The sequence below is a fragment of the Neomonachus schauinslandi genome, chromosome 15 (assembly GCF_002201575.2).
Source record: "Neomonachus schauinslandi chromosome 15, ASM220157v2, whole genome shotgun sequence".
In the NCBI taxonomy this organism is placed as follows: Eukaryota; Metazoa; Chordata; class Mammalia; order Carnivora; family Phocidae; genus Neomonachus; species Neomonachus schauinslandi.
Window position 1 is genome coordinate 28814852 of NC_058417.1, and position 22271 is coordinate 28837122.

The 22271-nt window shown below is 54.3% G+C and overlaps 1 protein-coding gene across 1 annotated transcript; it reads left to right on the forward strand.

Moving 5' to 3' along the window:
• Positions 1–1644: 1644 nt before the first annotated feature.
• Positions 1645–20493, forward strand: TRIM25 (tripartite motif containing 25). The gene is made up of 9 exons (XM_021704038.1): positions 1645–2344; positions 6208–6303; positions 9044–9277; positions 12298–12469; positions 14263–14328; positions 16590–16616; positions 16959–17042; positions 17124–17222; positions 19835–20493. Exons 1-9 carry the CDS (start codon positions 1742–1744, stop codon positions 20362–20364), a joined length of 1911 nt encoding a protein of 636 aa, XP_021559713.1. The 5' UTR covers positions 1645–1741; the 3' UTR covers positions 20365–20493.
• The last annotated feature ends 1778 nt before the right edge of the window (positions 20494–22271 follow it).

Consider the following 22271-nt stretch of genomic DNA (forward strand, 5'->3'; position numbering starts at 1 on the left):
TCAGGGAATGCTTATTTAAGAAAAGTGGCTTGATCCCGGTGAGGACAGCAAGGTTTGGGTGTTTTAACTTGCTCTATTCCCATTACCCCCACCCCCAGCTCCATGGTAGTTTTAAAAACCAACGGGCTACAAACAAGTCTGAGCCCTTGGAAAATACTGGAAAACTTATTGGTTCTAGGGATTTAAGGAAATCTCTGTCCAGTCATTAGGTGATCACTAAGCCAACTGAACAGAGACTCAGTATATAGACTTTATGGAATTAATTCAGGAAAGTCACTAAAGAAAATCAGCAACAAACATCTATAACAACAAATCCTGGGCAGGGGGGAGTCCAGTGTCCACAGTGCCATACTGCATTATTTTAATCTTTGTTAAAACTGGGATATCTGCAAACCCCAGTAAAGCAGAACTGGAAAAAAACAAAACAAAACTGCATGCTCTATTGGTTGGTATGGAAAGAAACGGCGAGCTTTTTGAGTGTGGGCCCAGGGGCTCCGGCCTTCAAGGACCATACCCCGATGTGCCAGAGCCCAGCCAGGAGGGGAGGAGGGAAGGGTCTAAAAAGGGGGCGGGGAGGGGGGGGTCTGCTTCTCCCTCTGACCCTCTTCCCTCTTCTTGCTATCTGTCTCTCATTCTCTCTCTCTCAAATAAATAAATAAAATCTTCAAAACAAAACAAAATATGTGATCCTCATCTGTAAAATGGACGTAATAAATTCTGTCTTCTAGCGTTTGTAAGGATAAGAGACAGGGTATGTGACTTGTCTTGCACAGAGTAGGTGCCCCATAAACGGTAGCTTTTACTTTTAGCAGTTTAAGACATTTATTTTTTTTTTCTTATTTTTGCTGCTCACCCTGTCCAGTGCAAACTCTGGCTAACTCTTCCCAAAACCCTACCCTCTTTTCTGTCCCCCATCCCCTCTCTTGAATACTTCTCCCCCTCCTGTACACCCACTTTCCCCGCACCCAGGCCAGGGGAACAGAGCTGAACGAATGAAAGGAAATAAATCTAAATAAACGATTTTGAGAAAAACATTTGTTTCAAAATTATTGTGTGTGAGTGAGAGAAAATCTTTGTTAAAACTGGGATATCTGCAAACCCCAGTAAAGCAGAACTGGAAAAAAACAAAACAAAACTGCATGCTCTATTGGTTGGTATGGAAAGAAACGGCGAGCTTTTTGAGTGTGGGCCCAGGGGCTCCGGCCTTCAAGGACCATACCCCGATGTGCCAGAGCCCAGCCAGGAGGGGAGGAGGGAAGGGTCTAAAAAGGGGGCGGGGAGGGGGCGGCTGGTCTTTAAGGCCAGCGCGGATCGACAGTCTCGCCGGCTGGCGCGCACCGGGCCGCGCGGGTCTGGGTGAGTTCTCCGCAGGAAGGCACTGGGCGCGCCGGGGCAGAAGCGCCACCGGGCCGGGGTTCTCCACCTGCCGCGCAGGTTTCCTCCTCCGCCGGGCCGGGGGGGAGCAGAAACCGCTGCGGCTCGGGGGCACAAACTGACGCCCGGAGCCCGGCGCCCGCGCCCACCCGGCGGGGCCGACCCGCTCCGCGCGCGCCACGACGCCCCGCGCCCCGGGACCCCCCCGGCGGCCCGGCCGGGCCCGCCCGGCCCCACGTGACTTCCTGCAGGGCCGCGGGGCCCGCCCCTCCCGCCGCTCAGTTTCGTTTCCTCGCGGGCTTCGGGCGGTCGTTCGTCTTCCGCGGCCGCCGTCCCAGCGCGTCCTTTCCCGTCCCGCAGGAGCGCCATGGCGGAGCTGGTCCCCCTGGCCGAGGAGCTGTCGTGCTCCATCTGCCTGGAGCCCTTCAAGGTGCCGGTCACCACCCCGTGCGGCCACAACTTCTGCGGCTCGTGCCTGGACGAGACGTGGGCCGTCCAGGGCCCGCCGTATCTGTGCCCGCAGTGCCGCGCCGTCTACCACGCGCGGCCGCAGCTGCGCAAGAACACGGTGCTGTGCGCGGTGGTGGAGCAGTTCCTGCAGGCCGAGCAGGCCTGGGCGGCGCCCCCACCCCCCGACGGCTGGAAGCCGCCCGCTCGCGCCGCCGCGCCCAGCCCGGCGGGCCCGGTGGCCTGCGACCACTGCCTGAAGGAGCCCGCCGTCAAGACGTGCCTGGTGTGCATGGCCTCCTTCTGCCAGGAGCACCTGCAGCCGCACCTCGACAGCCCCGCCTTCCGGGACCACCAGCTGCAGCCCCCCGTCCGGGACCTGATGCGCCGCAAGTGCCCCCAGCACAACCGGCTGCGGGACTTTTTCTGTCCCCAGCATGACGAGTGCATCTGCCACATCTGCCTGGTGGAGCACAAAGCCTGCTCGCCTGCGTCCCTGAGCCAGGCCAGCGCCGACCTGGAGGTGGGTGGTGGCGGGCGAGGGCACGGGCACTGGGAGGCAGTCTGGGCTGGGGGGTGCGGAGGGAGCCGCCGTGGGCATCGTGGCCCACCGCGGACCACCTGGGGTAGGAGGGTGGGCCTTGCTGGGCCTGAGAGCCGGGGCAGGGGCGTCCCCGATGTCCGAATAGAAAGGGGCAAGGAGAACATCTAGCCCTCCTCTGTCATCCGTGGTCCACCCTCTTCCCCCACTGAAGACAGACGAAGTTGCCTGCCTTGAGCCTCGTACTTGTCTGATGGTGTTTAGTCGAGGGTTTTCGGCGTCAGATAGGAGCCCTGGAGGTTACCTCATTAAATCTGGGCAGCATCCAAGAGGTGGATATAATTAGGTCCATTTTACAGTTGAGGAAATGGAGGTCCAGAGAAGTTAATTTAGCCTCAGCTAACCCAGTAGGTGGTTAAGCAGGCATTGGGACCCCGGCTGGTTCGACTCTACAGTTTGCTGCTTTTCCCCATGACCAGCCTGATATCCGAGTTCATGGAGCATGGGACATTCCAGGAGGCTTGAGGTCATGTGAGCAAAAACTTTTGGTGAGCCAGAGAGTTCTAGTGACCAGGGAGGATTGTTATGAGCAGAAGCGTGGGCAGAGTGCCAGATACGTCTGGCTACTACCCGCAGGCAGAACCAAAGTCTTGCACCATAGTGACTTCCGCCCTGGCTGTGCGACTTCGAGCACAGCATTTGGCCCCGGGGCCCGAGTCTTCATCAGTAAATCGAGGCGGTGGGACCAGGTGGCTCCCTAAGGGGCCTTCCAGGTCTCTGATGATGTTAGTGGTTTGGGGGATCATAACTTCCCTGGCGGACTCAAGGCAGAGGCTGAAAAGGTGTAGTGGGACCACCTTTTTTATATCAGCCTGAGCTCCAGAGTGTGGCCAGATTGCCTTTAATTCTCGAGGCCCTGTCGTGGAGAGCATGGACTGTTCTGTTGTCGGAGGAGATAGGAGGCCTGGCTGAGGTTTGCGGCAGCACCAGGACCAGGGTGCAGGCCTTGCTCCTGAGCAGCCATAGCCCTTCCCGGGCCCCGTCTGCTTCTCCATCTGAGCTGGGTCCCTCAGGACTTCTTCCCTGAGTCTCAGAGGCCAGACCTCAAGGCAGTGTCTGAGAGTTGACCCCTGAGGCACAACCATGTCAGGCGTGGCCACCTGCATCTCCACTTGCCTCCCTAAAGAACCTGCCAAGCCTTTCGGGCCAGAACATGGCTCCATGTCAGCTGTGGTTTATGCCAAGTCACTGCAATTCGCCAAGCCTCAGCTGCCTCATCTGTAAAATGGGATTCATAGCATTTCCTCCTGATCTGCAAGGGTGGTCAGGAGGCTCCGGGGCGATGAGCTTGGATGAGGTGGGAAGTGCTTCATAGGCAGGTCCCTGCGTCAGATGGCTGGTTGGCTCTGACCTCGGCCTGGGTGTTGAGACCTAGGTTTGAATTCTGACTCTGCTTCCTCGCTGGGTGAGTGCTAAGCACTGCAGGTGTAATTTCTGAGCAGCTGGGGTAGGAGAGAGCTTGCTGGGGCGGAGGTGTCAGGCTGCCCATATCTTCTTTGCCTCGGGGTGCTTGCGCCTGTCCCTGAGGACCGGGCGGCTGGCTCCCGTCAAAAGGCTCTTCTAGAAGTTCTTATCCATGGAGGCAGAAGGCAAGTAGGGGCCGGAGAGTTCTTCTCAGCCTGGCCTGGAGCTACACCTGGCTCCCAGCCTGGGGCCTGGAGCTGGAGTCTGCACCCAGCGTACTTGTTTGTTGTACACGCTGGGCTTTGTAATCCTTGTAACAGGCCTGACCTTGCCACCTCCCTGGTCCCCACCATTGTCCTGGCTTGCCAAGTCCTTCGATCAGCCTCCCTTTCTAGCCCCGCTGCCGCTCCCTACTGGGACAGAGCCAGCCGTATCTGGGCAGTGCCCCGGCCTTGGGCGGCTGCCTTGTCTTGGCCAGTGGTGCGGGGTGGACTCGGGACTCCGGTGCCTCCCACGTCCTCATGGAGGACTCAAGTCCCCAATCTGTGAACAGATCCTCAGAACTTCAAAAAGTTCTCTACCCTCAATGAGGGGATTGTTGCCTCTCTTGAAGTCCCTGGGCCACTTTCCTTTGTCTGGAGCCACATAGGCCCCTCTCTCTGCCGTCAGGGGACTGTCATATATACATTTCATTAATGGTGGATAAAACTTTCCAAAACACAGAGTTTTGGGGTGCACTGCTGAGCGCGGCTGTTGGAGGTGGAACCCAGTGCCCGGGTGTTCTGAGTTCTCTTCCAGCTCCGAGGCCTGTGAGTCCAGATCTGCCTTGGCCTGGCCTTCTGCCTTTGGCCCACAGTTTATCTTGGCCACTTTTAAGAGGCCAGGTTGAAGGGCATTGTCACAGAGGTTGAATATGAAACATCACCAGTAACTTGGGGTTTCAGGGTCAAGCTAGTGTGACCTTGATCTCTGCTTCCATTCCCTTATATGTGACTGTCACTGGGTTGTTCAAATTCAGATTCAAGGTCAAGTTTAGACCTGATATCTCTAGTGGAGTGGGAGAGGCAGGGAAGTGGAGGGGGCAGGCTGGAGGGTGTTGAGCCAGCTTGTTAGGGGAAGTAAATGTTTTTTCCTAGACATTTCCTGTGTACTCAGTGCTTTAATTATAACACCGGGACCTTGTAACACCAGTTAACAGTGATGTGACTGTTCTTCGATGTCCTTATTTATAAAGGACAGGTAACTCCCACCTTATATAGTGTTGTTCTTCGCTTTAAGTAAGTTAACACCTGTGAAGCCTGGCTTGCAGTGCATATATAAGAAACACTAACTGCTATTATTCTGGTGCTGGGTTTTTTTTTCCCTCCCCATTTCTGTGGCCCAGCATTTCACCTGAGCAGGGAGGGAGGACACTCCCGATATTGATTCTGAAAATTTATAGAAATGCTAAGAGGCCTCGGATGGTATTATCTTCCTTCGTGCGTAATTGGCCTTGGTTCCTGGAGGTTGCTAGGGACTTAGCAATTCTGAGTCACTTTAATTCAGTTTCAGGGATTGAGCTGTTGGGGGGCTGGGCTACCGCTTGTTCGTCCTTATTCCTAGCGTGTAGCCTGTGGAGGTCCCCACCCGTGGGGCCAAAGGAGCCTTGGACTCTCTTGTCCCCCTACTTCCCCGAGGTTGACAGTGACTCTTCCAGCTGTCTTCTGGAATCGGCAGATGGTTCTGGGAGAGCAACCCCAGAGGCCAGGCTTACCTCTCTGGATTGCCTTCTCCCAGATCTTGGCTGTCATCCTTCCCTGCTTAGTTAGCTCTCCGTTGTCGTGAAGCAGATTCTTCTTCCCAGCAGTTTGCTTGTGCGGTTGTTTGCAGGGGGAGGGCTGACTCAGAACGACCTCATTTGCCATCACTGAAGCAACCCCTCCAGCTCGTTCTCGGCCCCCTTGCTGGCCGCCTGGCCTCTGTTTCATCGTCTGTAAAATGGGGGCTAATGAAGAAGCTCCTAATCCTACAAGCTGACCTTTGGTTTGTCCTTACTAAAATCCAGGCACTGTGCTGACTTCTCACGTTGCTACTGGCCCTGGGAGGTGGGAACATCTGTATCTCTTTCTTGGCCAAGGACACAGGTGACAGGTGCTTGGACAGCTGGGAACAGGGGCTGGTACCCTAGTTGGTCTGTCTCCAAATCCTATGCTCGTAACTTCTTTCTTGTACTGTTGCTCTAGAAGTTTGAAGGGAGGCAATAAATAGGCGAATGCTTCAAAAAGCTACAGGCAGGCAAGACTCGGGGTGGCAGAAGCACCCGTGGGATAGATTCCAGGGCCAGTCCCTGGTGTTGGGGGCTGGGCTGAGGTGAGTTCTCATGCTGGTTGTTTCTTCTGCAGACCAAGCTGAAGCATAAGCTGACTGTCATCTACAGCCAGATCAACGGTGCCTCGAGGGCGCTTGAGGACGTGAGAGCCAGGCAGCAGGATGTGCGGGTGAGTGACAGGGCTCTCCACCGCCAGCTCGGCCCTGGGCTCCGGTTGGCTTCACGCACGGTGTCGGGAATAGACATCCACCTTGCAAGACATCCAGAAAGCTATGTCCCCAGGAAAGATCCTTTGTAGACGTAAACTGAAGACAATCCATAAGCCCTGAACTTGGTGTGGGGAGGACAGGGGCAATCATTAAAAATTAGGGCTATAAAGTAGTAATAGAGGGGCGCCTGCCTGGCTCAGTTGGTAGAGCATGTGACTCTTGATCTTGGGGTTGTGAGTTCAAGCTCCACGTTGGGCGTAGAGCTTACTTAAAGAAAAAAAAAAGATCATGAGAAAAAAAGTACTGACATAAAAAGTGGTTATGATTTAAATGGGAGAAAAACAGGAAGCAGAAGTGTATACACACTAGAGTTCATCTATTTATAAAAAGCAAGTGTGTTAGTTTTCTAGGGCTGTCGTAACCAGTTACCACCAACTCAGCTTACTGGGACAGAAGTGTGTTCGCTCACAGTTCTGGAGGCCAGAAGTTCAGAATCAAAGACAGGGCCACACTTCCTGGTTCTAGGGGAGAATCCTTCCTTGCCTCTTCCAGCTTCCGGTGGCTCAGGGGTTCCTAGGCTTGTGGCTGGTGTCACTCTAGCCCCGGCCTCTGTCTTCACAGCCTCTCTGTCTTTTCTTCTGTCCTTAATAAGGACATTTGTCATTGGATTTAGGGCCCACGTGGGTAATCCAGGTTAACTTCATCTCAAGATTCCTACCTTAATTACATCTGCAAAGAGTTTTTTTTTTTTTTTTAAAGATTTTATTTATTTATTTGACAGAGACACAGCAAGAGCGGGAACACAAGCAGGGGGAGTGGGAGAGGGAGAAGCAGGCTTCCTGCGGAGCAGAGAGCCTGATGCGGGGCTCGATCCCAGGACTCTGGGATCATGACCTGAGCCGAAGGCAGACGCTTAATGACTGAGCCACCCAGGCACCCCATCTGCAAAGACTTTTGCTAAGTAATGCAACCTTCGCGGGTTCTGGAATCTGGACATATCTTTGGGCGGGGGGAAGGCATCATTCAGCCCATTACAGAAAGTGTAGGAAAAAAGACTGAAAAAGATTGGAAGTATAGTAACAGGATAGTAGTACAAGCATTGGAGTGGTAGAATTAGAGATTTTTGGGGGGTCTAGTTTTTATAAGTTTTATAAGGTTTTTGATATTATAAATAAAAGAATGTATATATATTTTAAGTTTATTTATTTAAGTAATCTCTGTACCCCACGTGGGCCTCGAACTCATGACCCCAAGATCAAGAGTTGCATGCTCTTCTGACTGAGCCAGCTGGGCGCCCCTAAAGGAATATACTGAAAGAAGATTTTTATATTGAAAGAAGATTTGAGGTCGCCTGGGTGGCTCAGTTGGTTAAGCGACTGCCTTCGGCTCAGGTCATGATCCTGGAGTCCCGGGATCGAGTCCCACATCGGGCTCCCTGCTTGGCGGGGAGTCTGCTTCTCCCTCTGACCCTCCTCCCTCTCATGCTCTCTGTCTCTCATTCTCTCTCTCTCTCAAATAAATAAATAAAATCTTTAAAAAAAAAAAAATGAAAGAAGATTTGAGTTTTAAATATCTTGCTCTCGAGCTCTAGGGTCTGGTTTTATTGTGGTATCTGTGGTGTAATTAGATGAGTTCTGAGAATACCAGCTCTGTTACATAATAGCCTGTGATAATTGCCTCCTGTGGGCAGATCTCTGAGCCTCGGTTTTCCCAGCTGCACAATGGAGTCACAACATTTTCCCGACGGTGGCTGTGAGGCTTAGATGAGGGCACCTACGGGAATGTACATGTACTGGTTGGAGGGGGCGGGCTAAACTGCTAACAGAGATTACCCCCCCACCTCCGCACCTCCTGCCCCGCCAAATTCAGAGGCTTAAATAAAATAGAAGTTTCTTTTGCTCCCTTTGGCAGTTCGGTGCCAGATACGAGCTGCCCAGACTAGCGGGGTGTCTCTGCTCCACGTGATCATTCAGGATTCAGAGACTTTTCTTATTACCCGACTACTACAGGCGGTTTCTCACCTCTGGTTGAAGCTGGGTTGCCATGACGTCTTTGTTCTAGCCTGCAGAAGAGGGGACAGGGAAGATGAACGTTCTGCTCATGCTGCACCGGGAGCACCTTAGTCCCGTGGCCAAGTCTAGCTGCAGGGGTGGCTGGGGAGGTAGCCTGTGGTGGGGCGGCCATGTGCCCTGGCAAACTCCAGGGGTGTTCTCTTACCGAGAGGAAGCCATTCTCATTGTTCCTAAGCTTTATATAAAGAGCATCACGCCCTACGTCTTCTTCTGCACGTTGTTTTTTCCCCTTGGGGAAATCTGTCCGTGCGTTGCCCCAGTTCATTAATTTTCATTACTATTTAATATTCTATCCTATGAATAATTTGCAGATTTGTGTCTTATTGATAGACATTCGGTTGTTCCCGGGGGTTCTGCTAATTCAAACAATGCTGCTTAGGAGCATTCTTGTGTCTATCTCTGGGGCAGGTATCTTGAGTGTTTTTCTAGAGGATGTTCCCCGGATTGGGTAGGAGCACCTTGAGATTCACTAGACTTTGCCAAATTCCCATCCAAAGCAGTTGTGCCCCTTTTTCCCACCGCGAAGTACAGGTAAGAGTCTGGTGCTCCACATCTCACCAGCACTTGGTACCACAGCCTTAACTTTCTTGCCTCTCTGATGGATGCCCCTGTGTCTTGGCCCTGTTAGGAGGCTACAAATCGGAAGATGGAGCAGCTTAGACAGGAATACATGGAAATCAAGGTGCTCATTGATGCCGCAGAGGCCACCTCCACACGGAAGATAAAGGAAGAGGAGAAGAGGGTCAATACCAAGTTTGACAACATTTACCAGATCCTTCTCAAGAAGAAGAGTGAGATCCAGGCTCTGAAGGAGGAAGTTGAACTTGCCCTGAACAAGGGGGACGAGTTTGAGTTTCTGGAGGTAGGTCTCGACGAAGACATGGTCGAATGTACTTTCTGTCTGCCCACATGCCGTTGACGACACGTGCAGTGAGGCCACCGGGAGATGGGGCTGTACGAGGTCCCCGGGAGCTGCCCCGAGACACTCGCTATGTCCGTTTTCTGTGCCCTGGGACAACTTACCACAAACCTACTGGTTTGGAAGAGCATTTATTTACTATCTCACACTTTCCGTGGCTCAGGGGTCGGGGCATGGCTTAGGGGCTTGCCGGCTGAGGATTGGCTGCGCTGCATTCCTTTTGGAGCTGCCGGTTGTCTTCCAAGCTCCTGTGGTTGTTGGCGGACTTCAGTTTCCGTGGTGCAGCCCGAGGGCCCCCTTTCTCGCTGGTTGTCGGCTGAGGTCTGCTCTCGGTTCCCAGAAGCTGCTGCAGTTCCTTGGCATGTGGCCCTCTCTCGGCTTGCCAGGTACTTCTTCAAAGCCAGTGGAGAATTTCTCCCTCCAGGAAAGCCTGGGCCGTTTTTTTTTTTGCTTAGATTACTTAGATTATTGGTCTCTCTCTCCTTTTTTAAAAATTTTAATTAAGTAGGCTCCATGCCCAACATGGGGCTTGAACTCATGACCCCGATATCAAGAGTCACATGCTCTACCAACTGAGCCAGCCAGGCACCCCTCTTTTTTTTTTTTAACATTTTAATTCCAGTATCTAGTTAACATACATTGTTATATTAGTTTCCCCATGTACACCAGATTCAACAGTTCTGTACTTTACTCAGTGTTCATCATGATAAGTGTGGTCTTAATCCCCATCACCTAGTTCCCCCATCCCACCTTGCCCCGCCCCTCTGGTAACCACCAGTTTGTTCTCTAGAGTCTGCTTGGCTCTCTCTCTCTCTGTTTGTCCCCTTTGCTCGTTTGTTTTGTTTGTTAAATTGCCACAAATGAGTGAAATCATGTGGTATTTGTGTTTCTCTGACTGACTTATTTCACTTAGCATTCTACTCTCCAGATCCGTCCATGTTGCAGATGGCAAGATTTCCTTCTTTCTTATAAGCCTGGTCCCTTTTAATGGCTCCTATCTGGTTAAGTCAGGCCCACCAGGGTACTCACCTTCCTGATGAGCTCAAAACCAACAGATTTGGGATCTTCATTACATCTGCAATATTCCTTCAGTTTTTCTCCATATAAGGCAACTGAATCACAGGAGTGCTATCCTAGCACATTCACTGTCCTGCCCATACTCAGGGGGAGGAGATTATACAGGGTGTGTACCCCTGGGCCAGGTGGGCATCCTGGGGGCCATCTTAGAATGTTGCCTGCTGCAAACGCCTCCGCCTCCTTCCTTCCATCCCTCCTCCCCATGGACCCTGGAAGTGTCTCTCTGAAGGCCCTGGGTGACCAGGCCCTGTCTTTGCCAGCACCCTCCTCTCTTTTCACCCACGCCTTGCCCACGCCCCGTGCTGCAACCACAGCAGAGCACTCACCATTCCCCAGACACCCTGGGCATTGGATGGGAACACCGTGGCTGACCTGCTCTGCCTGGTAAATCTTCTCCTTTCTCCGGGCTCACTCCAGCTCCCCCCCGTCTTCCTCAGATCCCGTTATTCTGCCATTACTGGTGATTGAGGAGCTCACATGTCCTCTGCTGTCACACCCAGCGGCGCCGTTTTACATGCGCTTGTTGTTGGCTGTGTTCAGGCCGCCCGCTCCCTTATTACCGCCCCCTTCTCCTGGCATGCAGCCCGTGTTCCCGTGAGCCCCATCGATGGGGCGACGACACCTCAGAGGACCAGGTTCCTTGTGTAGGTCCTGGGGAGAGTACAGGAGTGACTGGGAACCTTCTCTTCTCCCTGAATGGACTTCTTTCCATGCCTGGGCTGGGCACCCCTGACTTTCATCTCAGTGTTCCTTCCTGTTTGTTGGAGTAACTGCCTAGAGCTTTCTTTTTTTTTTTTTTTTTAAGGATTTTTATTTATTTTTGCGAGAGAGGGAGAGAGAGCGTGCACATGAGTGTGGGGGGAGGGGCAGAGGGAGAAGCAGGCTTCCCGCGGAGCAGGGAGCCTGATGCGGAGCTCGATCCCAGGACCCCGGGATCATGACCTGAGCCGAAGGCAGACGCTTAACTGACTGGGCCACCCAGGCGCCCACTGTCTAGAGTTTTCTGAGAAGGATTCTGGGTCCTTACCTGGGGCCTCTTGATGCTGTATGACCCGATTTTATCTCAAAGTGTGGGACCCTCTGTCAGTTTCTTCCTTTTCACTGGATGTGCCCTGGCTGAACCCTTTGCGCCTTGAGGCATCCCTGTCCAGTTTTAGAACGTGTGTTCAGAGCTGTTCCTGGAGGGCTGGAGATGGTCCTGGGTTTCCTGTGCTTGGCCAGTCACAGGGGGAGGAGTAGAAGAGCATTATCCACGGGGGTCAGGAGATTTGTGTCCCAACTTTGTCCTTGCCACTGGTTGGCAGAGTTCCTGGCAGGATGCTTGTTGTTTCCTTTTTCTTTTCTTTCTTTCTTTCTTTTTTTAAAGATTTTATTTATTTATTTGACAGAGATAGCGAGAGAAGGAACACAAGCTCGGGGAGAGGGAGAGGGAGAAGCAGGTTTCCTGCCGAGCAGGGAGCCCGATGCGGGGCTCGATCCCAGGACCCTGGGATCATGACCTGAGCTGAAGGCTGACGCTTAACCATCTGAGCCACCCAGGTGCCCCTTCTTTCTTTTCTTTCTTTGCTTCCTTTCCTTTCCTTTCCTTTTTCCCCTCCCCTCCCCTCCCCCTCCCCTTTCCTCCCCTCCCCTTTTTCCTTTCCTTTCCTTCTCACGTGTTGTTTCTTGACTTCACTTTCTCCCTTGGTAGGTGAGTGGCCTCTGAGGGCCCTTCCAGATCCAGAGAGCTGTGACCGAAAGTGGCACGTTAGCTCCCAGCAATCTCTGGCCTATGATCGGACTGAGCATCCGTGAGCACAGGGAAGCTCCTCCTGGGGTTCATGAGGCCTGAACCCGGGCCCTGGCTTCCTTGGAGCTGCCTGAACTAACACTCTGGCTTGTTTCAGAAAGGGATAAAACTGCAAGGTGTCTCCACAAAGCCAGTCTACGTCCCCAAGGTGGAGCTGAATCAGGAGCTGATAAAGGGTGTCTCTCAGGGCACCTCAGACCTCAAAGATGAGCTGAAGCGGTATATCAGGCAGGCCCAGGACAAGAAGCCCGAGGAACCCACCGGCTCAGGTAGCCATTAGCAAACCCCGAGCTCCCCTACTGGGACCCCTAAAATGGGAGCGGTCCCCCCATTGGGGGTGGGGGGGGTCTTGATCCAGAACACTGGGGCTTGAGTTGCAGGGGTCCAGACATATCTGCCCTCCATCTGGGAGGTCACGGGGAAACCTCCTGAGTCATAGCCATCCTTCCGAAAACATTTTGGGCACCTTGACGCTAACGACGGGACTTTCTGGACAGGCTGTTCTTGTGTGTGATCTTGAGGCTGGCTCAGGTGGCTTCTGAATAGACTCCCCACCAAATTATCAGTGTAGTTGGTGGGGAATGGCTAGTTTTGGGGTCAGAGAAACCTGGCATTCCTCTCTGACACCCTCTTTCCTTCCCCCCTGTATCCAATCCATGACCAGATTTTAGTTCTTTTTTTTTTTTTTTTTAAGATTTTATTTATTTTTTAGAGAGCGAGCGAGCGAGAAACAGCATGAGAGGGGAGAGGGTCAGAGAAAGAAGCAGGCTCCCCGCTGAGCCAGGAGCCCGATGCGGGACTCGATCTCAGGACCCTGGGATCATGACCTGAGCCAAAGGCAGACGCCCAACCATCTGAGCCACCCAGGCGCCCCCAGATTTTAGTTCTTAAATTTCTCCTGACTCAGTCCACCGCCCCCCCGCCAGCCATCACCTGCCTGCTTTCTGTTGCCCCCACCCGTGGCAGCTTTCTAGCTAGTCCTTCTGCATCCACTCCTGCTGCAGCCAGAGAGAGCTTTTCAGGGTGTGAATCTGATCTCCTGGGACCTTCTTCCCTCACCCTGTTCAGAGAATTTCCATTGCTTTCAGATTTCAGACCACGCTCTTGCCACTGTTCTACAAGCCCCTGCCTGGTCAGGCCTTGTCCGTTTCACCAGCCTTGAAGCGCCTCCTCCTCCCACACATCTTTCTGCATGCAGCTCCTCACATATGCTAAGCTTCCTGCCACAGGGCCTTTGTATGTGCCCTTCCCACTGACCAAAAGGCTCAGACTCCACCATCCTTACCAGTTCACTCCTCTCACCCTTCAGAGATCAGTTGAAACATTGTATTTCTCAGCAAACTTCCCCTGTCACCACCACTCCCACTCCTCAGACTAGGTCCCAGGATCCTTATCATCCCTTGGGAGCCTTTGCGTATCTGTCATTTTGTTCTTCCCCCACTAGATTGCAGTCTCTGTGAGGGCAGGGGCTCGGTCTGTTTTTCATCCAACACTCTCCCCAGTGCCTAGCACAGAGCATGGCACATAGTGAATCTTACCGTGTAACCCTGGGGGTGGGGCTTGAGTCTCAGCTGGGCGAGCTGAGTGTCCTTGCAGAAGGGCCTCTGGAACAGGCGTGGCATGCTCTGTGTAGAGGGTACAGCTGTAGACGAAATGGCCATGCATATTTGTTTTCCTGCTACATCAGTGATTGCTGGTCTGGGGAAGGGTGATGGAAAAACTGGAGGGTGAGGAACGAGGCCTCTTGGCCTCATCACCACAAGCAAAGGGCTTGTCCCTTCCTGTTGACACCGGAAGAAGCGGAACCTCAGAGAGGCTTTAGAGGTCATGGAGCGGGGCACTGGCAGAGAAAACATTGACCCCGGCTACATTTTAAGAGAAAAGAGGGACACACCAAACTCGTCTTTTTGTCTCCTTGTTTCTAGCTCCTGTAAAGGATTGGGTAGGGAAAGTCCGTGGAAATCACCTTTGTAGACCCTCTCTCCGCCTGCCCCTGGCAAAGCTGGCCCCTGGGGTTGCTTTGGAAGAGCTGCCTAAAGTAACCCCTTCTTCTTTGGCACAGGGAACCCCGGAGAGCATGGCCCAGCATCTACGCCCAAACCCATACACTTTGCAAAAAAGTTCCCGAGTAAGTAACCTTGCTGCTGTTCCTGGGGCTCTTGCCAGCACGTCCCAAATGGCCGTGGTTGGGGGGAGGGGGGCAAGTACCTCTACAGACGAGTCTGGCCACAGTGCCACCGAGTGGAGGCTGGAGGGGCTGCCGCAGGGCTCCCCTGGGGTGCTTGGCAGGACCTTCCCTTCAGCACTGGTTGTGCGGAGGCCTGGGCCAGCAAGGTTACCAACACCCGCTTGTCTTGAGAAATACTTGCTGACACCCAAGTTTTGGCACTTGGGCAGAGCGCCCCCTGGAGGAGCGGCTCAGAGCTGTTCCGTCTTGAGTCATCCTGTGCTTCTGTCTGAGCACTTCCCGACCTCCTTCCCATGATTGTCCTTCTCTTACCACCACCCCCAGCCACTGAAGACAGTGTTTTCCTAATTGCCCCACCTGTGAAATTTTAATACTACGCATATGCAGTATGTCTCTCTATAGATTATGCTTTCATACATGTAAAGAGTAAGATTTTTTTCACCCGCTTCCACCAAAAATCCATTTTTGCCCCCTTGAGGGGGGCATACCACCCACACGGTGAGAAGGCATATGCTGTTGAGGTGGGAGTCAGGGAGACGAATGGTCCTCAGTTTCCTCATCTGTCAAACTTGGACCATGACGACGATGACCTCATGGGATTCTTATGAGTGAGGTTTCCACGGGACACTGATCATTGTGAAGCTCCTTAAAGCCCATAAATATGCCCCTGACCTGTGGCTGTTATCACTTCTCTGAAAAGTCAGCGTGCCCCGAGGAGTGCTGCCCCTGGGGGATGTGGGAACTCTGGGTCCATGCTATTGTTGCTTGGTTTTAGAGTCTAGGCTGTCTTTGGCAGACAGATGTGTGGTATTGGTCTCCAAATGGAGTAGAGAGCCAGGAGCCGGGGTGCCTGGTGTGGATGGAGCAGGGAGCCCCCAGCCAGCCGGCAGATGTGGAAGGGCCCCTGGGGTGACCAGAGAAGGGAAAAATTGGTGAACAAGCACTATGCACCTGTCCGCTAATCACACTTCCCCGAGAGCATCCTCACCGCCGGCCCAAATCACAAGTGCGGCTCTTAGCCTGAGTGAGCTGCGGATGGTGGGAAGGAGTGGACCAGTCACAGTGCAGATGAGACTCAGAATGGCTGTGAGGACCAGGGAGGGGGCCCGTGCCCTAGGCCGGCGGCACAGCCTGGGGTCCTCCCAAGTGGCTGGTCCTGTGTGAGTGGGCAGGTGAGGAGGAGATGGGGCCAGAGTGAAGACACCGTCTGGACATAGGACTCGGAAGTGGGAGGAAGGGGGAGCAAGGGGGTCATGTGGGGCTGAGTGGGGGCTGGTGGGGAAGTAGAAGATGATAGGAGAGCAGGGTTTGTCTGCGGGCAGGGATAAGATCCACAACACCCCTTTTCATTCCGGTGGTGGGGAAGGTGGCGGAGGGAACCCGAAATCTTCTAGCTCACGTAGACTTGAGCATGTTTCAGACTCACCAGGGGTGTATAAAACACAGGTCGCTGGGCCCCACCCCTGGACTGTCAGAGTCAGCAGGGTCTTGGGTGGGGTCCAAGAGTTTGCATTTCCTACAGATTCCCCAGCAATGCTGATGCTGCTGGTTGGAGACTCATTGCTTTAGGTAAACTCAGTTTTCATAGGCACACACTCCAGATAGTTTTTAAAGACTATTGTGATACTCAGCAAGCACAGTTTTTTGCTGACTCCCTTTTTGTTTTTTGTACTTTTTCTTTTATAGAGATATAATTTACCTATAGTAAAATGTGCAGATCTTAAGTGTGCAGTTAGATTAATTTTGACAAGCGTGTATGTGTGTGTTACCAAATCAAGTTAAAGAATTACCCCAGAAAATTCTTTCATGCTCCTCATTATCAGTCCCAACCCCCAAAACCACTGATGCAGGTTTCTGTCACCATAGATTCATTTGCTTGTTTCCAAGGACAACATCCTCGTTTTATTTGTATGGGTCACATTCATGCAAATTATTATTATGGTGGTTTTTAAGAAAGATTTTATTTATTTATTTGAGAGAGAGAGAGTAGAGAGAGTGCAAGAGCATGAGCAGGGGGAGGGGCAGAGGGAGCCAGAGAAGCAGACTCCCCGCTGAGCAGGGAGCCCAGTCCCAGGACCCTGAGATCATGACCTGAGCCGAGGGCAGACGCTTAACCAAGGCACCCAGGTGCCCCTATTATGGTGTTTTGAAAGTGTCGTCATGCTGTGCTTCATCTTAATTCTGAAAATTTTCTTTTTCAGAAGAAGAAAAGAGACCCAAGAAACCTCGTAAGTTATGCATCTGTGCCCCCGTTTGTTTCTTGAGATTGCCCAGGTGTGGAACTAAATGCTGGCAGCAGAGCCTGGCCTCTCTGATCGGGGTTCTGTGATGGGGCCCGAGTTCTGTGCTTATGTTCTGTTGTGGCAGGCGGGCCTGAGGTTGGGGGTGAGCATGAGTGCATGGAGCGAGACGGATAAGGAGCGTAGCCCTGTCTGGACTCAGCTGTATCCTTCCGGCTGTCCAGGGGTGTGTTTGCAGAAGTAGCGCTTGCAGATCAGTGTGGAAGGGACGACAGGCCATCTGGTCCCTGTGTCACGGGTCCAGTTCATGTTTCTCCTCCTTATCGCCAGCCCCTGCCTCTGCCTCAGCCACCAAGATGCCCACCTTCGGAGCCCCGGAAGAGTTACTGGAACCAAAGCAGGCCGGCCTGGAGAGTGAGTTATTGTGGGCAGGGGGCAGTGTGGGGTGTCCACTCTGAGTTTGTGCTGAAAACGGCTCTCTGTGTCCTCTCCCAGGTGTAGGCAAGGCCACCACCACGCAGCTGAATGCGGCGGCCCTCAAGGCCAAGGTGCTGGAGACCTTCTTAGCCAAGTCCAGGCCCGAGCTCCTGGAGTGTGAGTAGCGTCGGATCTGGGGAGCAGAGCTCTTGGGCTCTCCTTGCAGCCCTGCTCACCGCTTCGCCCTCGCCTCTGTCCGGAGGTCCAGCTCGGCTCCCCTTCCCCTTGTGCGCCACCGGCCTGTCCTGCACTTGGCCGCAGCCCTCCTCGCTCCCCTTCCGTCCCCCCCGCCCCTCCCCCGCCAACACCGATGCCGCGGTGGTGCTTTGAACCCCCAGCCCTGCGTGAGCCCAGCTCGCCCCTTTCTCTGGACCCGCACCTGCTGCCCACCGCCGTGCCTCGGGCATTGCTGGGGGCCCACTGCCAGCACCCCGGCTCCAGTCTTCTCCTTGGCTCCCCTGCCATTCCAGAAGCTTCCCACTTGCCATAATCAGTCTCCTCCCTGTCCCACCCGCCCTCCTCCACTTCACAGAGAAGAGGGGCCCCTCGTCCCCTTGTTACTGCCATCTCTCGTGCATCGCCACCTGCCCCCCCCCGCCCCCTCCCCGGCCCCCCCCCCCCCCCCCCCCCCCCCCCCCCCCCCCCCCCCCCCCCCCGCCCCCCCCCCCCCCCAGCCAGTCCACCTCCTCCTGCTCCGTCTGCACTCCCGCACCTGGTCACCCTCACCGGCTCTCCTGGGGCCTGTCCCTCCGCAGATGTTTCAGTTCCCCTCATCCCAAAAGCAAAAGCAAAGCCAACAGAGGAACACAAAAGCGGCGAATGCAGACAGCCTCCCTCTCGCCTGAATACGGGTGAAAAATACAGATTTCTGGGCCCCAGGCCAGTGCTGCAAGATCCGGCTGCAGGGGACCAGCACAGAAAGCTGGGTGGTAGTCTCATTTCCTCTGTGATCTTTGGAGGGAAGTTAGAAAACTACAGCTGCATTGCTGTGGCCAAGGGTCAGAACCCCCGGGGAGCTTGACCCCGTCCCACTGCTGCCGGAGCTGCAAGTGTCCGTGTTGCCGAAAGCCCCCCGGGGCCGTGGGGGGCGAGAGCCGCGAGTCAGGCCTCTGTCCCTGCCCTGCGGCAGGCCCGCTCTGGCTGGGGGTAGCGGCAGCCCCCGTGCAGCTGAATGTCAAGGACGCCTTTCAGCCTTCAGTTGGCTGGCCCTCTGGGGGCATTCATCCTTCTAGAAGGAACACCCCCTGCGTCTGCAGAGTCGCTGTGCTGCCCTGGGCACCACCCGCACCTCTGGTCGCTCCTTCATAGGTACCTTTGCAGTCAGCCCGGGGCCGTCTTCGGCAGGGGCCATCTTTCTCAGGGCCTGTGTCCCCAGAGCTTCCTGCGGTTCCTCCCCCGCCCCCCGCAAGACCCAGGCCTGGCCTGGGGCCAGAGCTAACTGCCGCAGAGCTGCCGGTGAGGTGACGCACTGAGCCACGTGTTTCTGGAGCCCTGGGCTGCTTGAGATCAGCCGCGTGAGCAGAGAAAGGGAGTTGTAGCAACGCAGGACCTTGGAGAACATTTTCCCTCCTCTGTTCTTGCCCCGGGTTGGTTGGGGGGGGAGGTGGGGGGGGCGGTTGGAACCTCAGGCCTCCGTGGAAAGCATCCTGCCCTGAGCCATCTAGCAAGGGAGTGGCAGGCGGTGGCAAAAACCCGGGGCTCTTGGTTTCCAAGTTCCCAAGCTAGGGATTTCCCTCTGCCCTGGGACCTCTCTCCCATGGTCCAGGGTCTCCTGGGAGGGGAGGGGCAGAGATGAGTGTGTCCCAGGAAGGAGGTTGAGCATGGGGACAACATACAGCTGAGCTCAGTCTTCAGATCTCCTGGAACTGGTTGGAAGTGTGGCAGGAAGGGTAGGGAGGCCATGCGAGTGTCCCGACCAGGAATATTCAGGTAATTGCTGTGTTTGGCTCCCTGCTGCCCACCAGGTAAAGTCTAGATCCTTTAGCTCTCTGCCTTGTGGCCCCGACCTGTCTCCCTTCTCCTGCTAGGACCTCTCTCCCAGCTGCCCAGCCTTTTCTGGTCCCAGTACATGCCACCATCCTTGTGACTCCAGGCTTTGCTTTTGCTGTCCCCTTTGCCCAGAATAGCTTCACCCCACTCTGCTTGCTTCTGTTTAATTTTTCTCAGCTTCCTGTTGCTCAGCTCAGATTCCAGCCCACTTGCGAAATGTTCCCCTGTGCTCTCCCCACCCTTCAAGTAGAGTCACTTTGCCCCTAGAGCAGTGCACCACCTGTTTAGCAGAGTGCGGCCTCACGGTGTTGTCACTGATGGGCTTGCCTTGCCATGAGGTTGGGTACCATGTCTGGTCAGAGTTGTGTGTCTTGCCCAGAATCAGGTGCTCGGTAAATGGCTTTGGGTGAATGAATAGACAGATGGGTGACAGATAGATGGAGAGTTGGCTGGATTGATGGATAGACAGATGGACACATGTCAGGCTGGCTGCTTAGGATGGATGGATGTGTGTATGGATGATGGACAGATGGAGTGGATGGGTGGGTGGGTAGATGGATGGATGGAGATATGGATATATGGGTGGATGGATGGATAGATGGATGGATAAAATAAATAAGTACTACCAGTTGGGGAAAGGTTTAACGACTGAGCCACCCAGGCGTCCCAAGGGGGAAAGGTTTAAACATGAGAGCACTTTGGGCTCCTTGTAATCGATCCCTTGGGTAATGCTTTCTTAGATGCCGTTAAATTCAGCCTGGACTACAACACCGCCCACAACAAGGTGGCGCTGTCGGAGAACTACAGTGTCGCCTCTGTGGCCGACTCACCCCTGAACTACCAGCCGCATCCCAAGAGGTTCGTGTACTGCTCTCAGGTGCTGGGCCTGCACTGCTACAAGAAAGGGATCCACTACTGGGAGGTGGAGCTGCAGAAGAGCCACTTCTGTGGGGTGGGCGTCTGCTACGGCAGCATGCCACGCCAGGGCCCCGAGAGCCGGCTCGGCCGCAACAGCGCCTCGTGGTGCGTGGAGTGGTTCAACACCAAGATCTCTGCGTGGCACAACAACGTGGAGAAGACACTGCCCTCCACCAAGGCCACGCGGGTCGGTGTGCTTCTCAACTGTGACCATGGCTTCGTCATCTTCTTTGCCGTCGCCGAAAGGGTCCACCTGATGTATAAGTTCAAGGTGGACTTCACGGAAGCCCTGTACCCGGCCTTCTGGGTGTTCTCTGCTGGTGCCATGCTCTCCATCTGCTCCTACAAGTAGGCAGGCCCCGACGCGGGCCTCTGCAGGCCCCAGACTGTGGGGGGCAGAGCTGCAGGGGGACCTCTGAGGGACCAGGGGTTGAGAGTGTGGGAGGGGACCTGGTGGGAGGCGGGGGCCGGGGGATGGGGTAAGAGGAGACATCTGGCCAGGGGAAGGGGTGGGGGTGATCGCGTGCTGGGCCAGAAAGCATCGCCACCTCCTGGTGCCCATTAGGGCAGGGTGACCTCCTCCCCCTTGTTCTGGTAGGTCTCTGGCTGCTGGCACTGGGGCGGGGCTTTGGGGGGTAAAATCGCTAGTGCCCTTTCCTCTTGGAGGGAGTCTGTAGCCACCGTGCGCTCCCCAGGCGACGTGGTGTGAGCCCCTTTGCTCTCTGGATCAGCCTTCAGATCTTAGCATTTTGATTCCTCCCTATAGGGCTATTCAACGCAATAGATTGTTTAAAAATTCCAAAGTAATTGAATTTCAATTATTCACCCCCCCCCGCCCCTCCCCCTGCCCACCTGCGGGCATTCGGGTGTATGCTCAGACCCTGGTTATTTTCTGTCCTTAAGAGAAACTACACATGTCGGGTCTCCACCCAGATCAGAGTTTCTGGAAGGAGTGTGTCCTCTCCCTCCACTGGCAAATAGGCCTGCCCCCCTTCCTCTCCTCATACCTCACACCCCGTCGATGGCTTTCAAATGTTTAATGCAACAGGAAACTTTTCAGGCTAAGGTTTTGAACCACGATCTGAATCAGCCTTTGTGGAATTTGTGATTCAAGGTCAAGGTGACCCAGGTCCCACAGATGGAAACCCCTCCCATTTCCCACTCTTGGCTGACATTCTTTGGCTGTACCCACAGAGCCTTGGGGAGGCCTTCTTCCCATAGCTTAGGCTTTGGGGCAAGGAACTCCCCTGGGCAAGAGCGACCCTGCTCTGGGTTGACAGAGCGTGGTGGTTTTGCTCTTAGTAGAGTGTCCTCTTGCCTTCTTACTGATAACTGGGCTCCGTGGTAGCCTCTCCTCCCCAGGACTGTGAGATCCTGGACTGGCTGGTGGAGATCCCACGGTGGCCAGCACAGTCGAGTGGACAGCTAGGCTTGCTATCCGTAGCCTGTAATCGCATGGACAGGTCATGCGGGGCTGCCTCCCGGACCGGACCACGCTAGCTCACCTGCTGGGGTGACTACCTGTGGCCCAAAGCATCTTCTGGCAGGTCCTGGGAAACATCAGCATTCCTGTTTATCCCTGGCCACAGGCTGCACCCCCCGGGGCTGGCCCTCACGGGAGTCAGATGCCTGCCGCTGGCTCTAGCCCCTTCTCTTTGCCTCCTTTGAGCTAATTCCAGATGGGGGGTTGACCAGGCTAGGGGAGCCAGAGACTTTAAGGGCCAGGGAGAGAACGCACTACAGGGCCCAAGCACAAGGGGCTAACTTTCCTGCAGTGCTTCTGTGCAGTGAAAATGATCCCAGTCCATGAAGGGGAAGGAAGGAATGGATTGCCAGAATTTCCCAAGCTCCTTATATCCTGATGTTGTCAGGATATAAATTCCCAATCCAAAAGTGGGAGGAATTTAACCTCCTGTTGGTGAGATGAATCCTGCTCTGGACTTTCCTAAGAGGGGGAGCTCAGATCAGGCTCTTTGTGGTATAAAAAAGAGGTCACCACTGGGGACGTGGGGACCCCAGACCTCTTCTATGAGTATTTGAGAATGTAACACATCTCTGGCCTCGAGCTGGAATTCCAGGGCACTCCCATCGAGCCCCGAGCACTGGAAATTCCTGATGGGTGTGTTGATCTGTGTCCTCCCCGGGCAAGGACTTCCACTTCCTTGGGAGGGAGATCATCTTTGTAGGGAAGAGATCCCTGCAGTAGCCGAGATGTAGTTTTTTAAAAAGTTTTCTTCCTTTGATTCTGGGAAGAAGAGT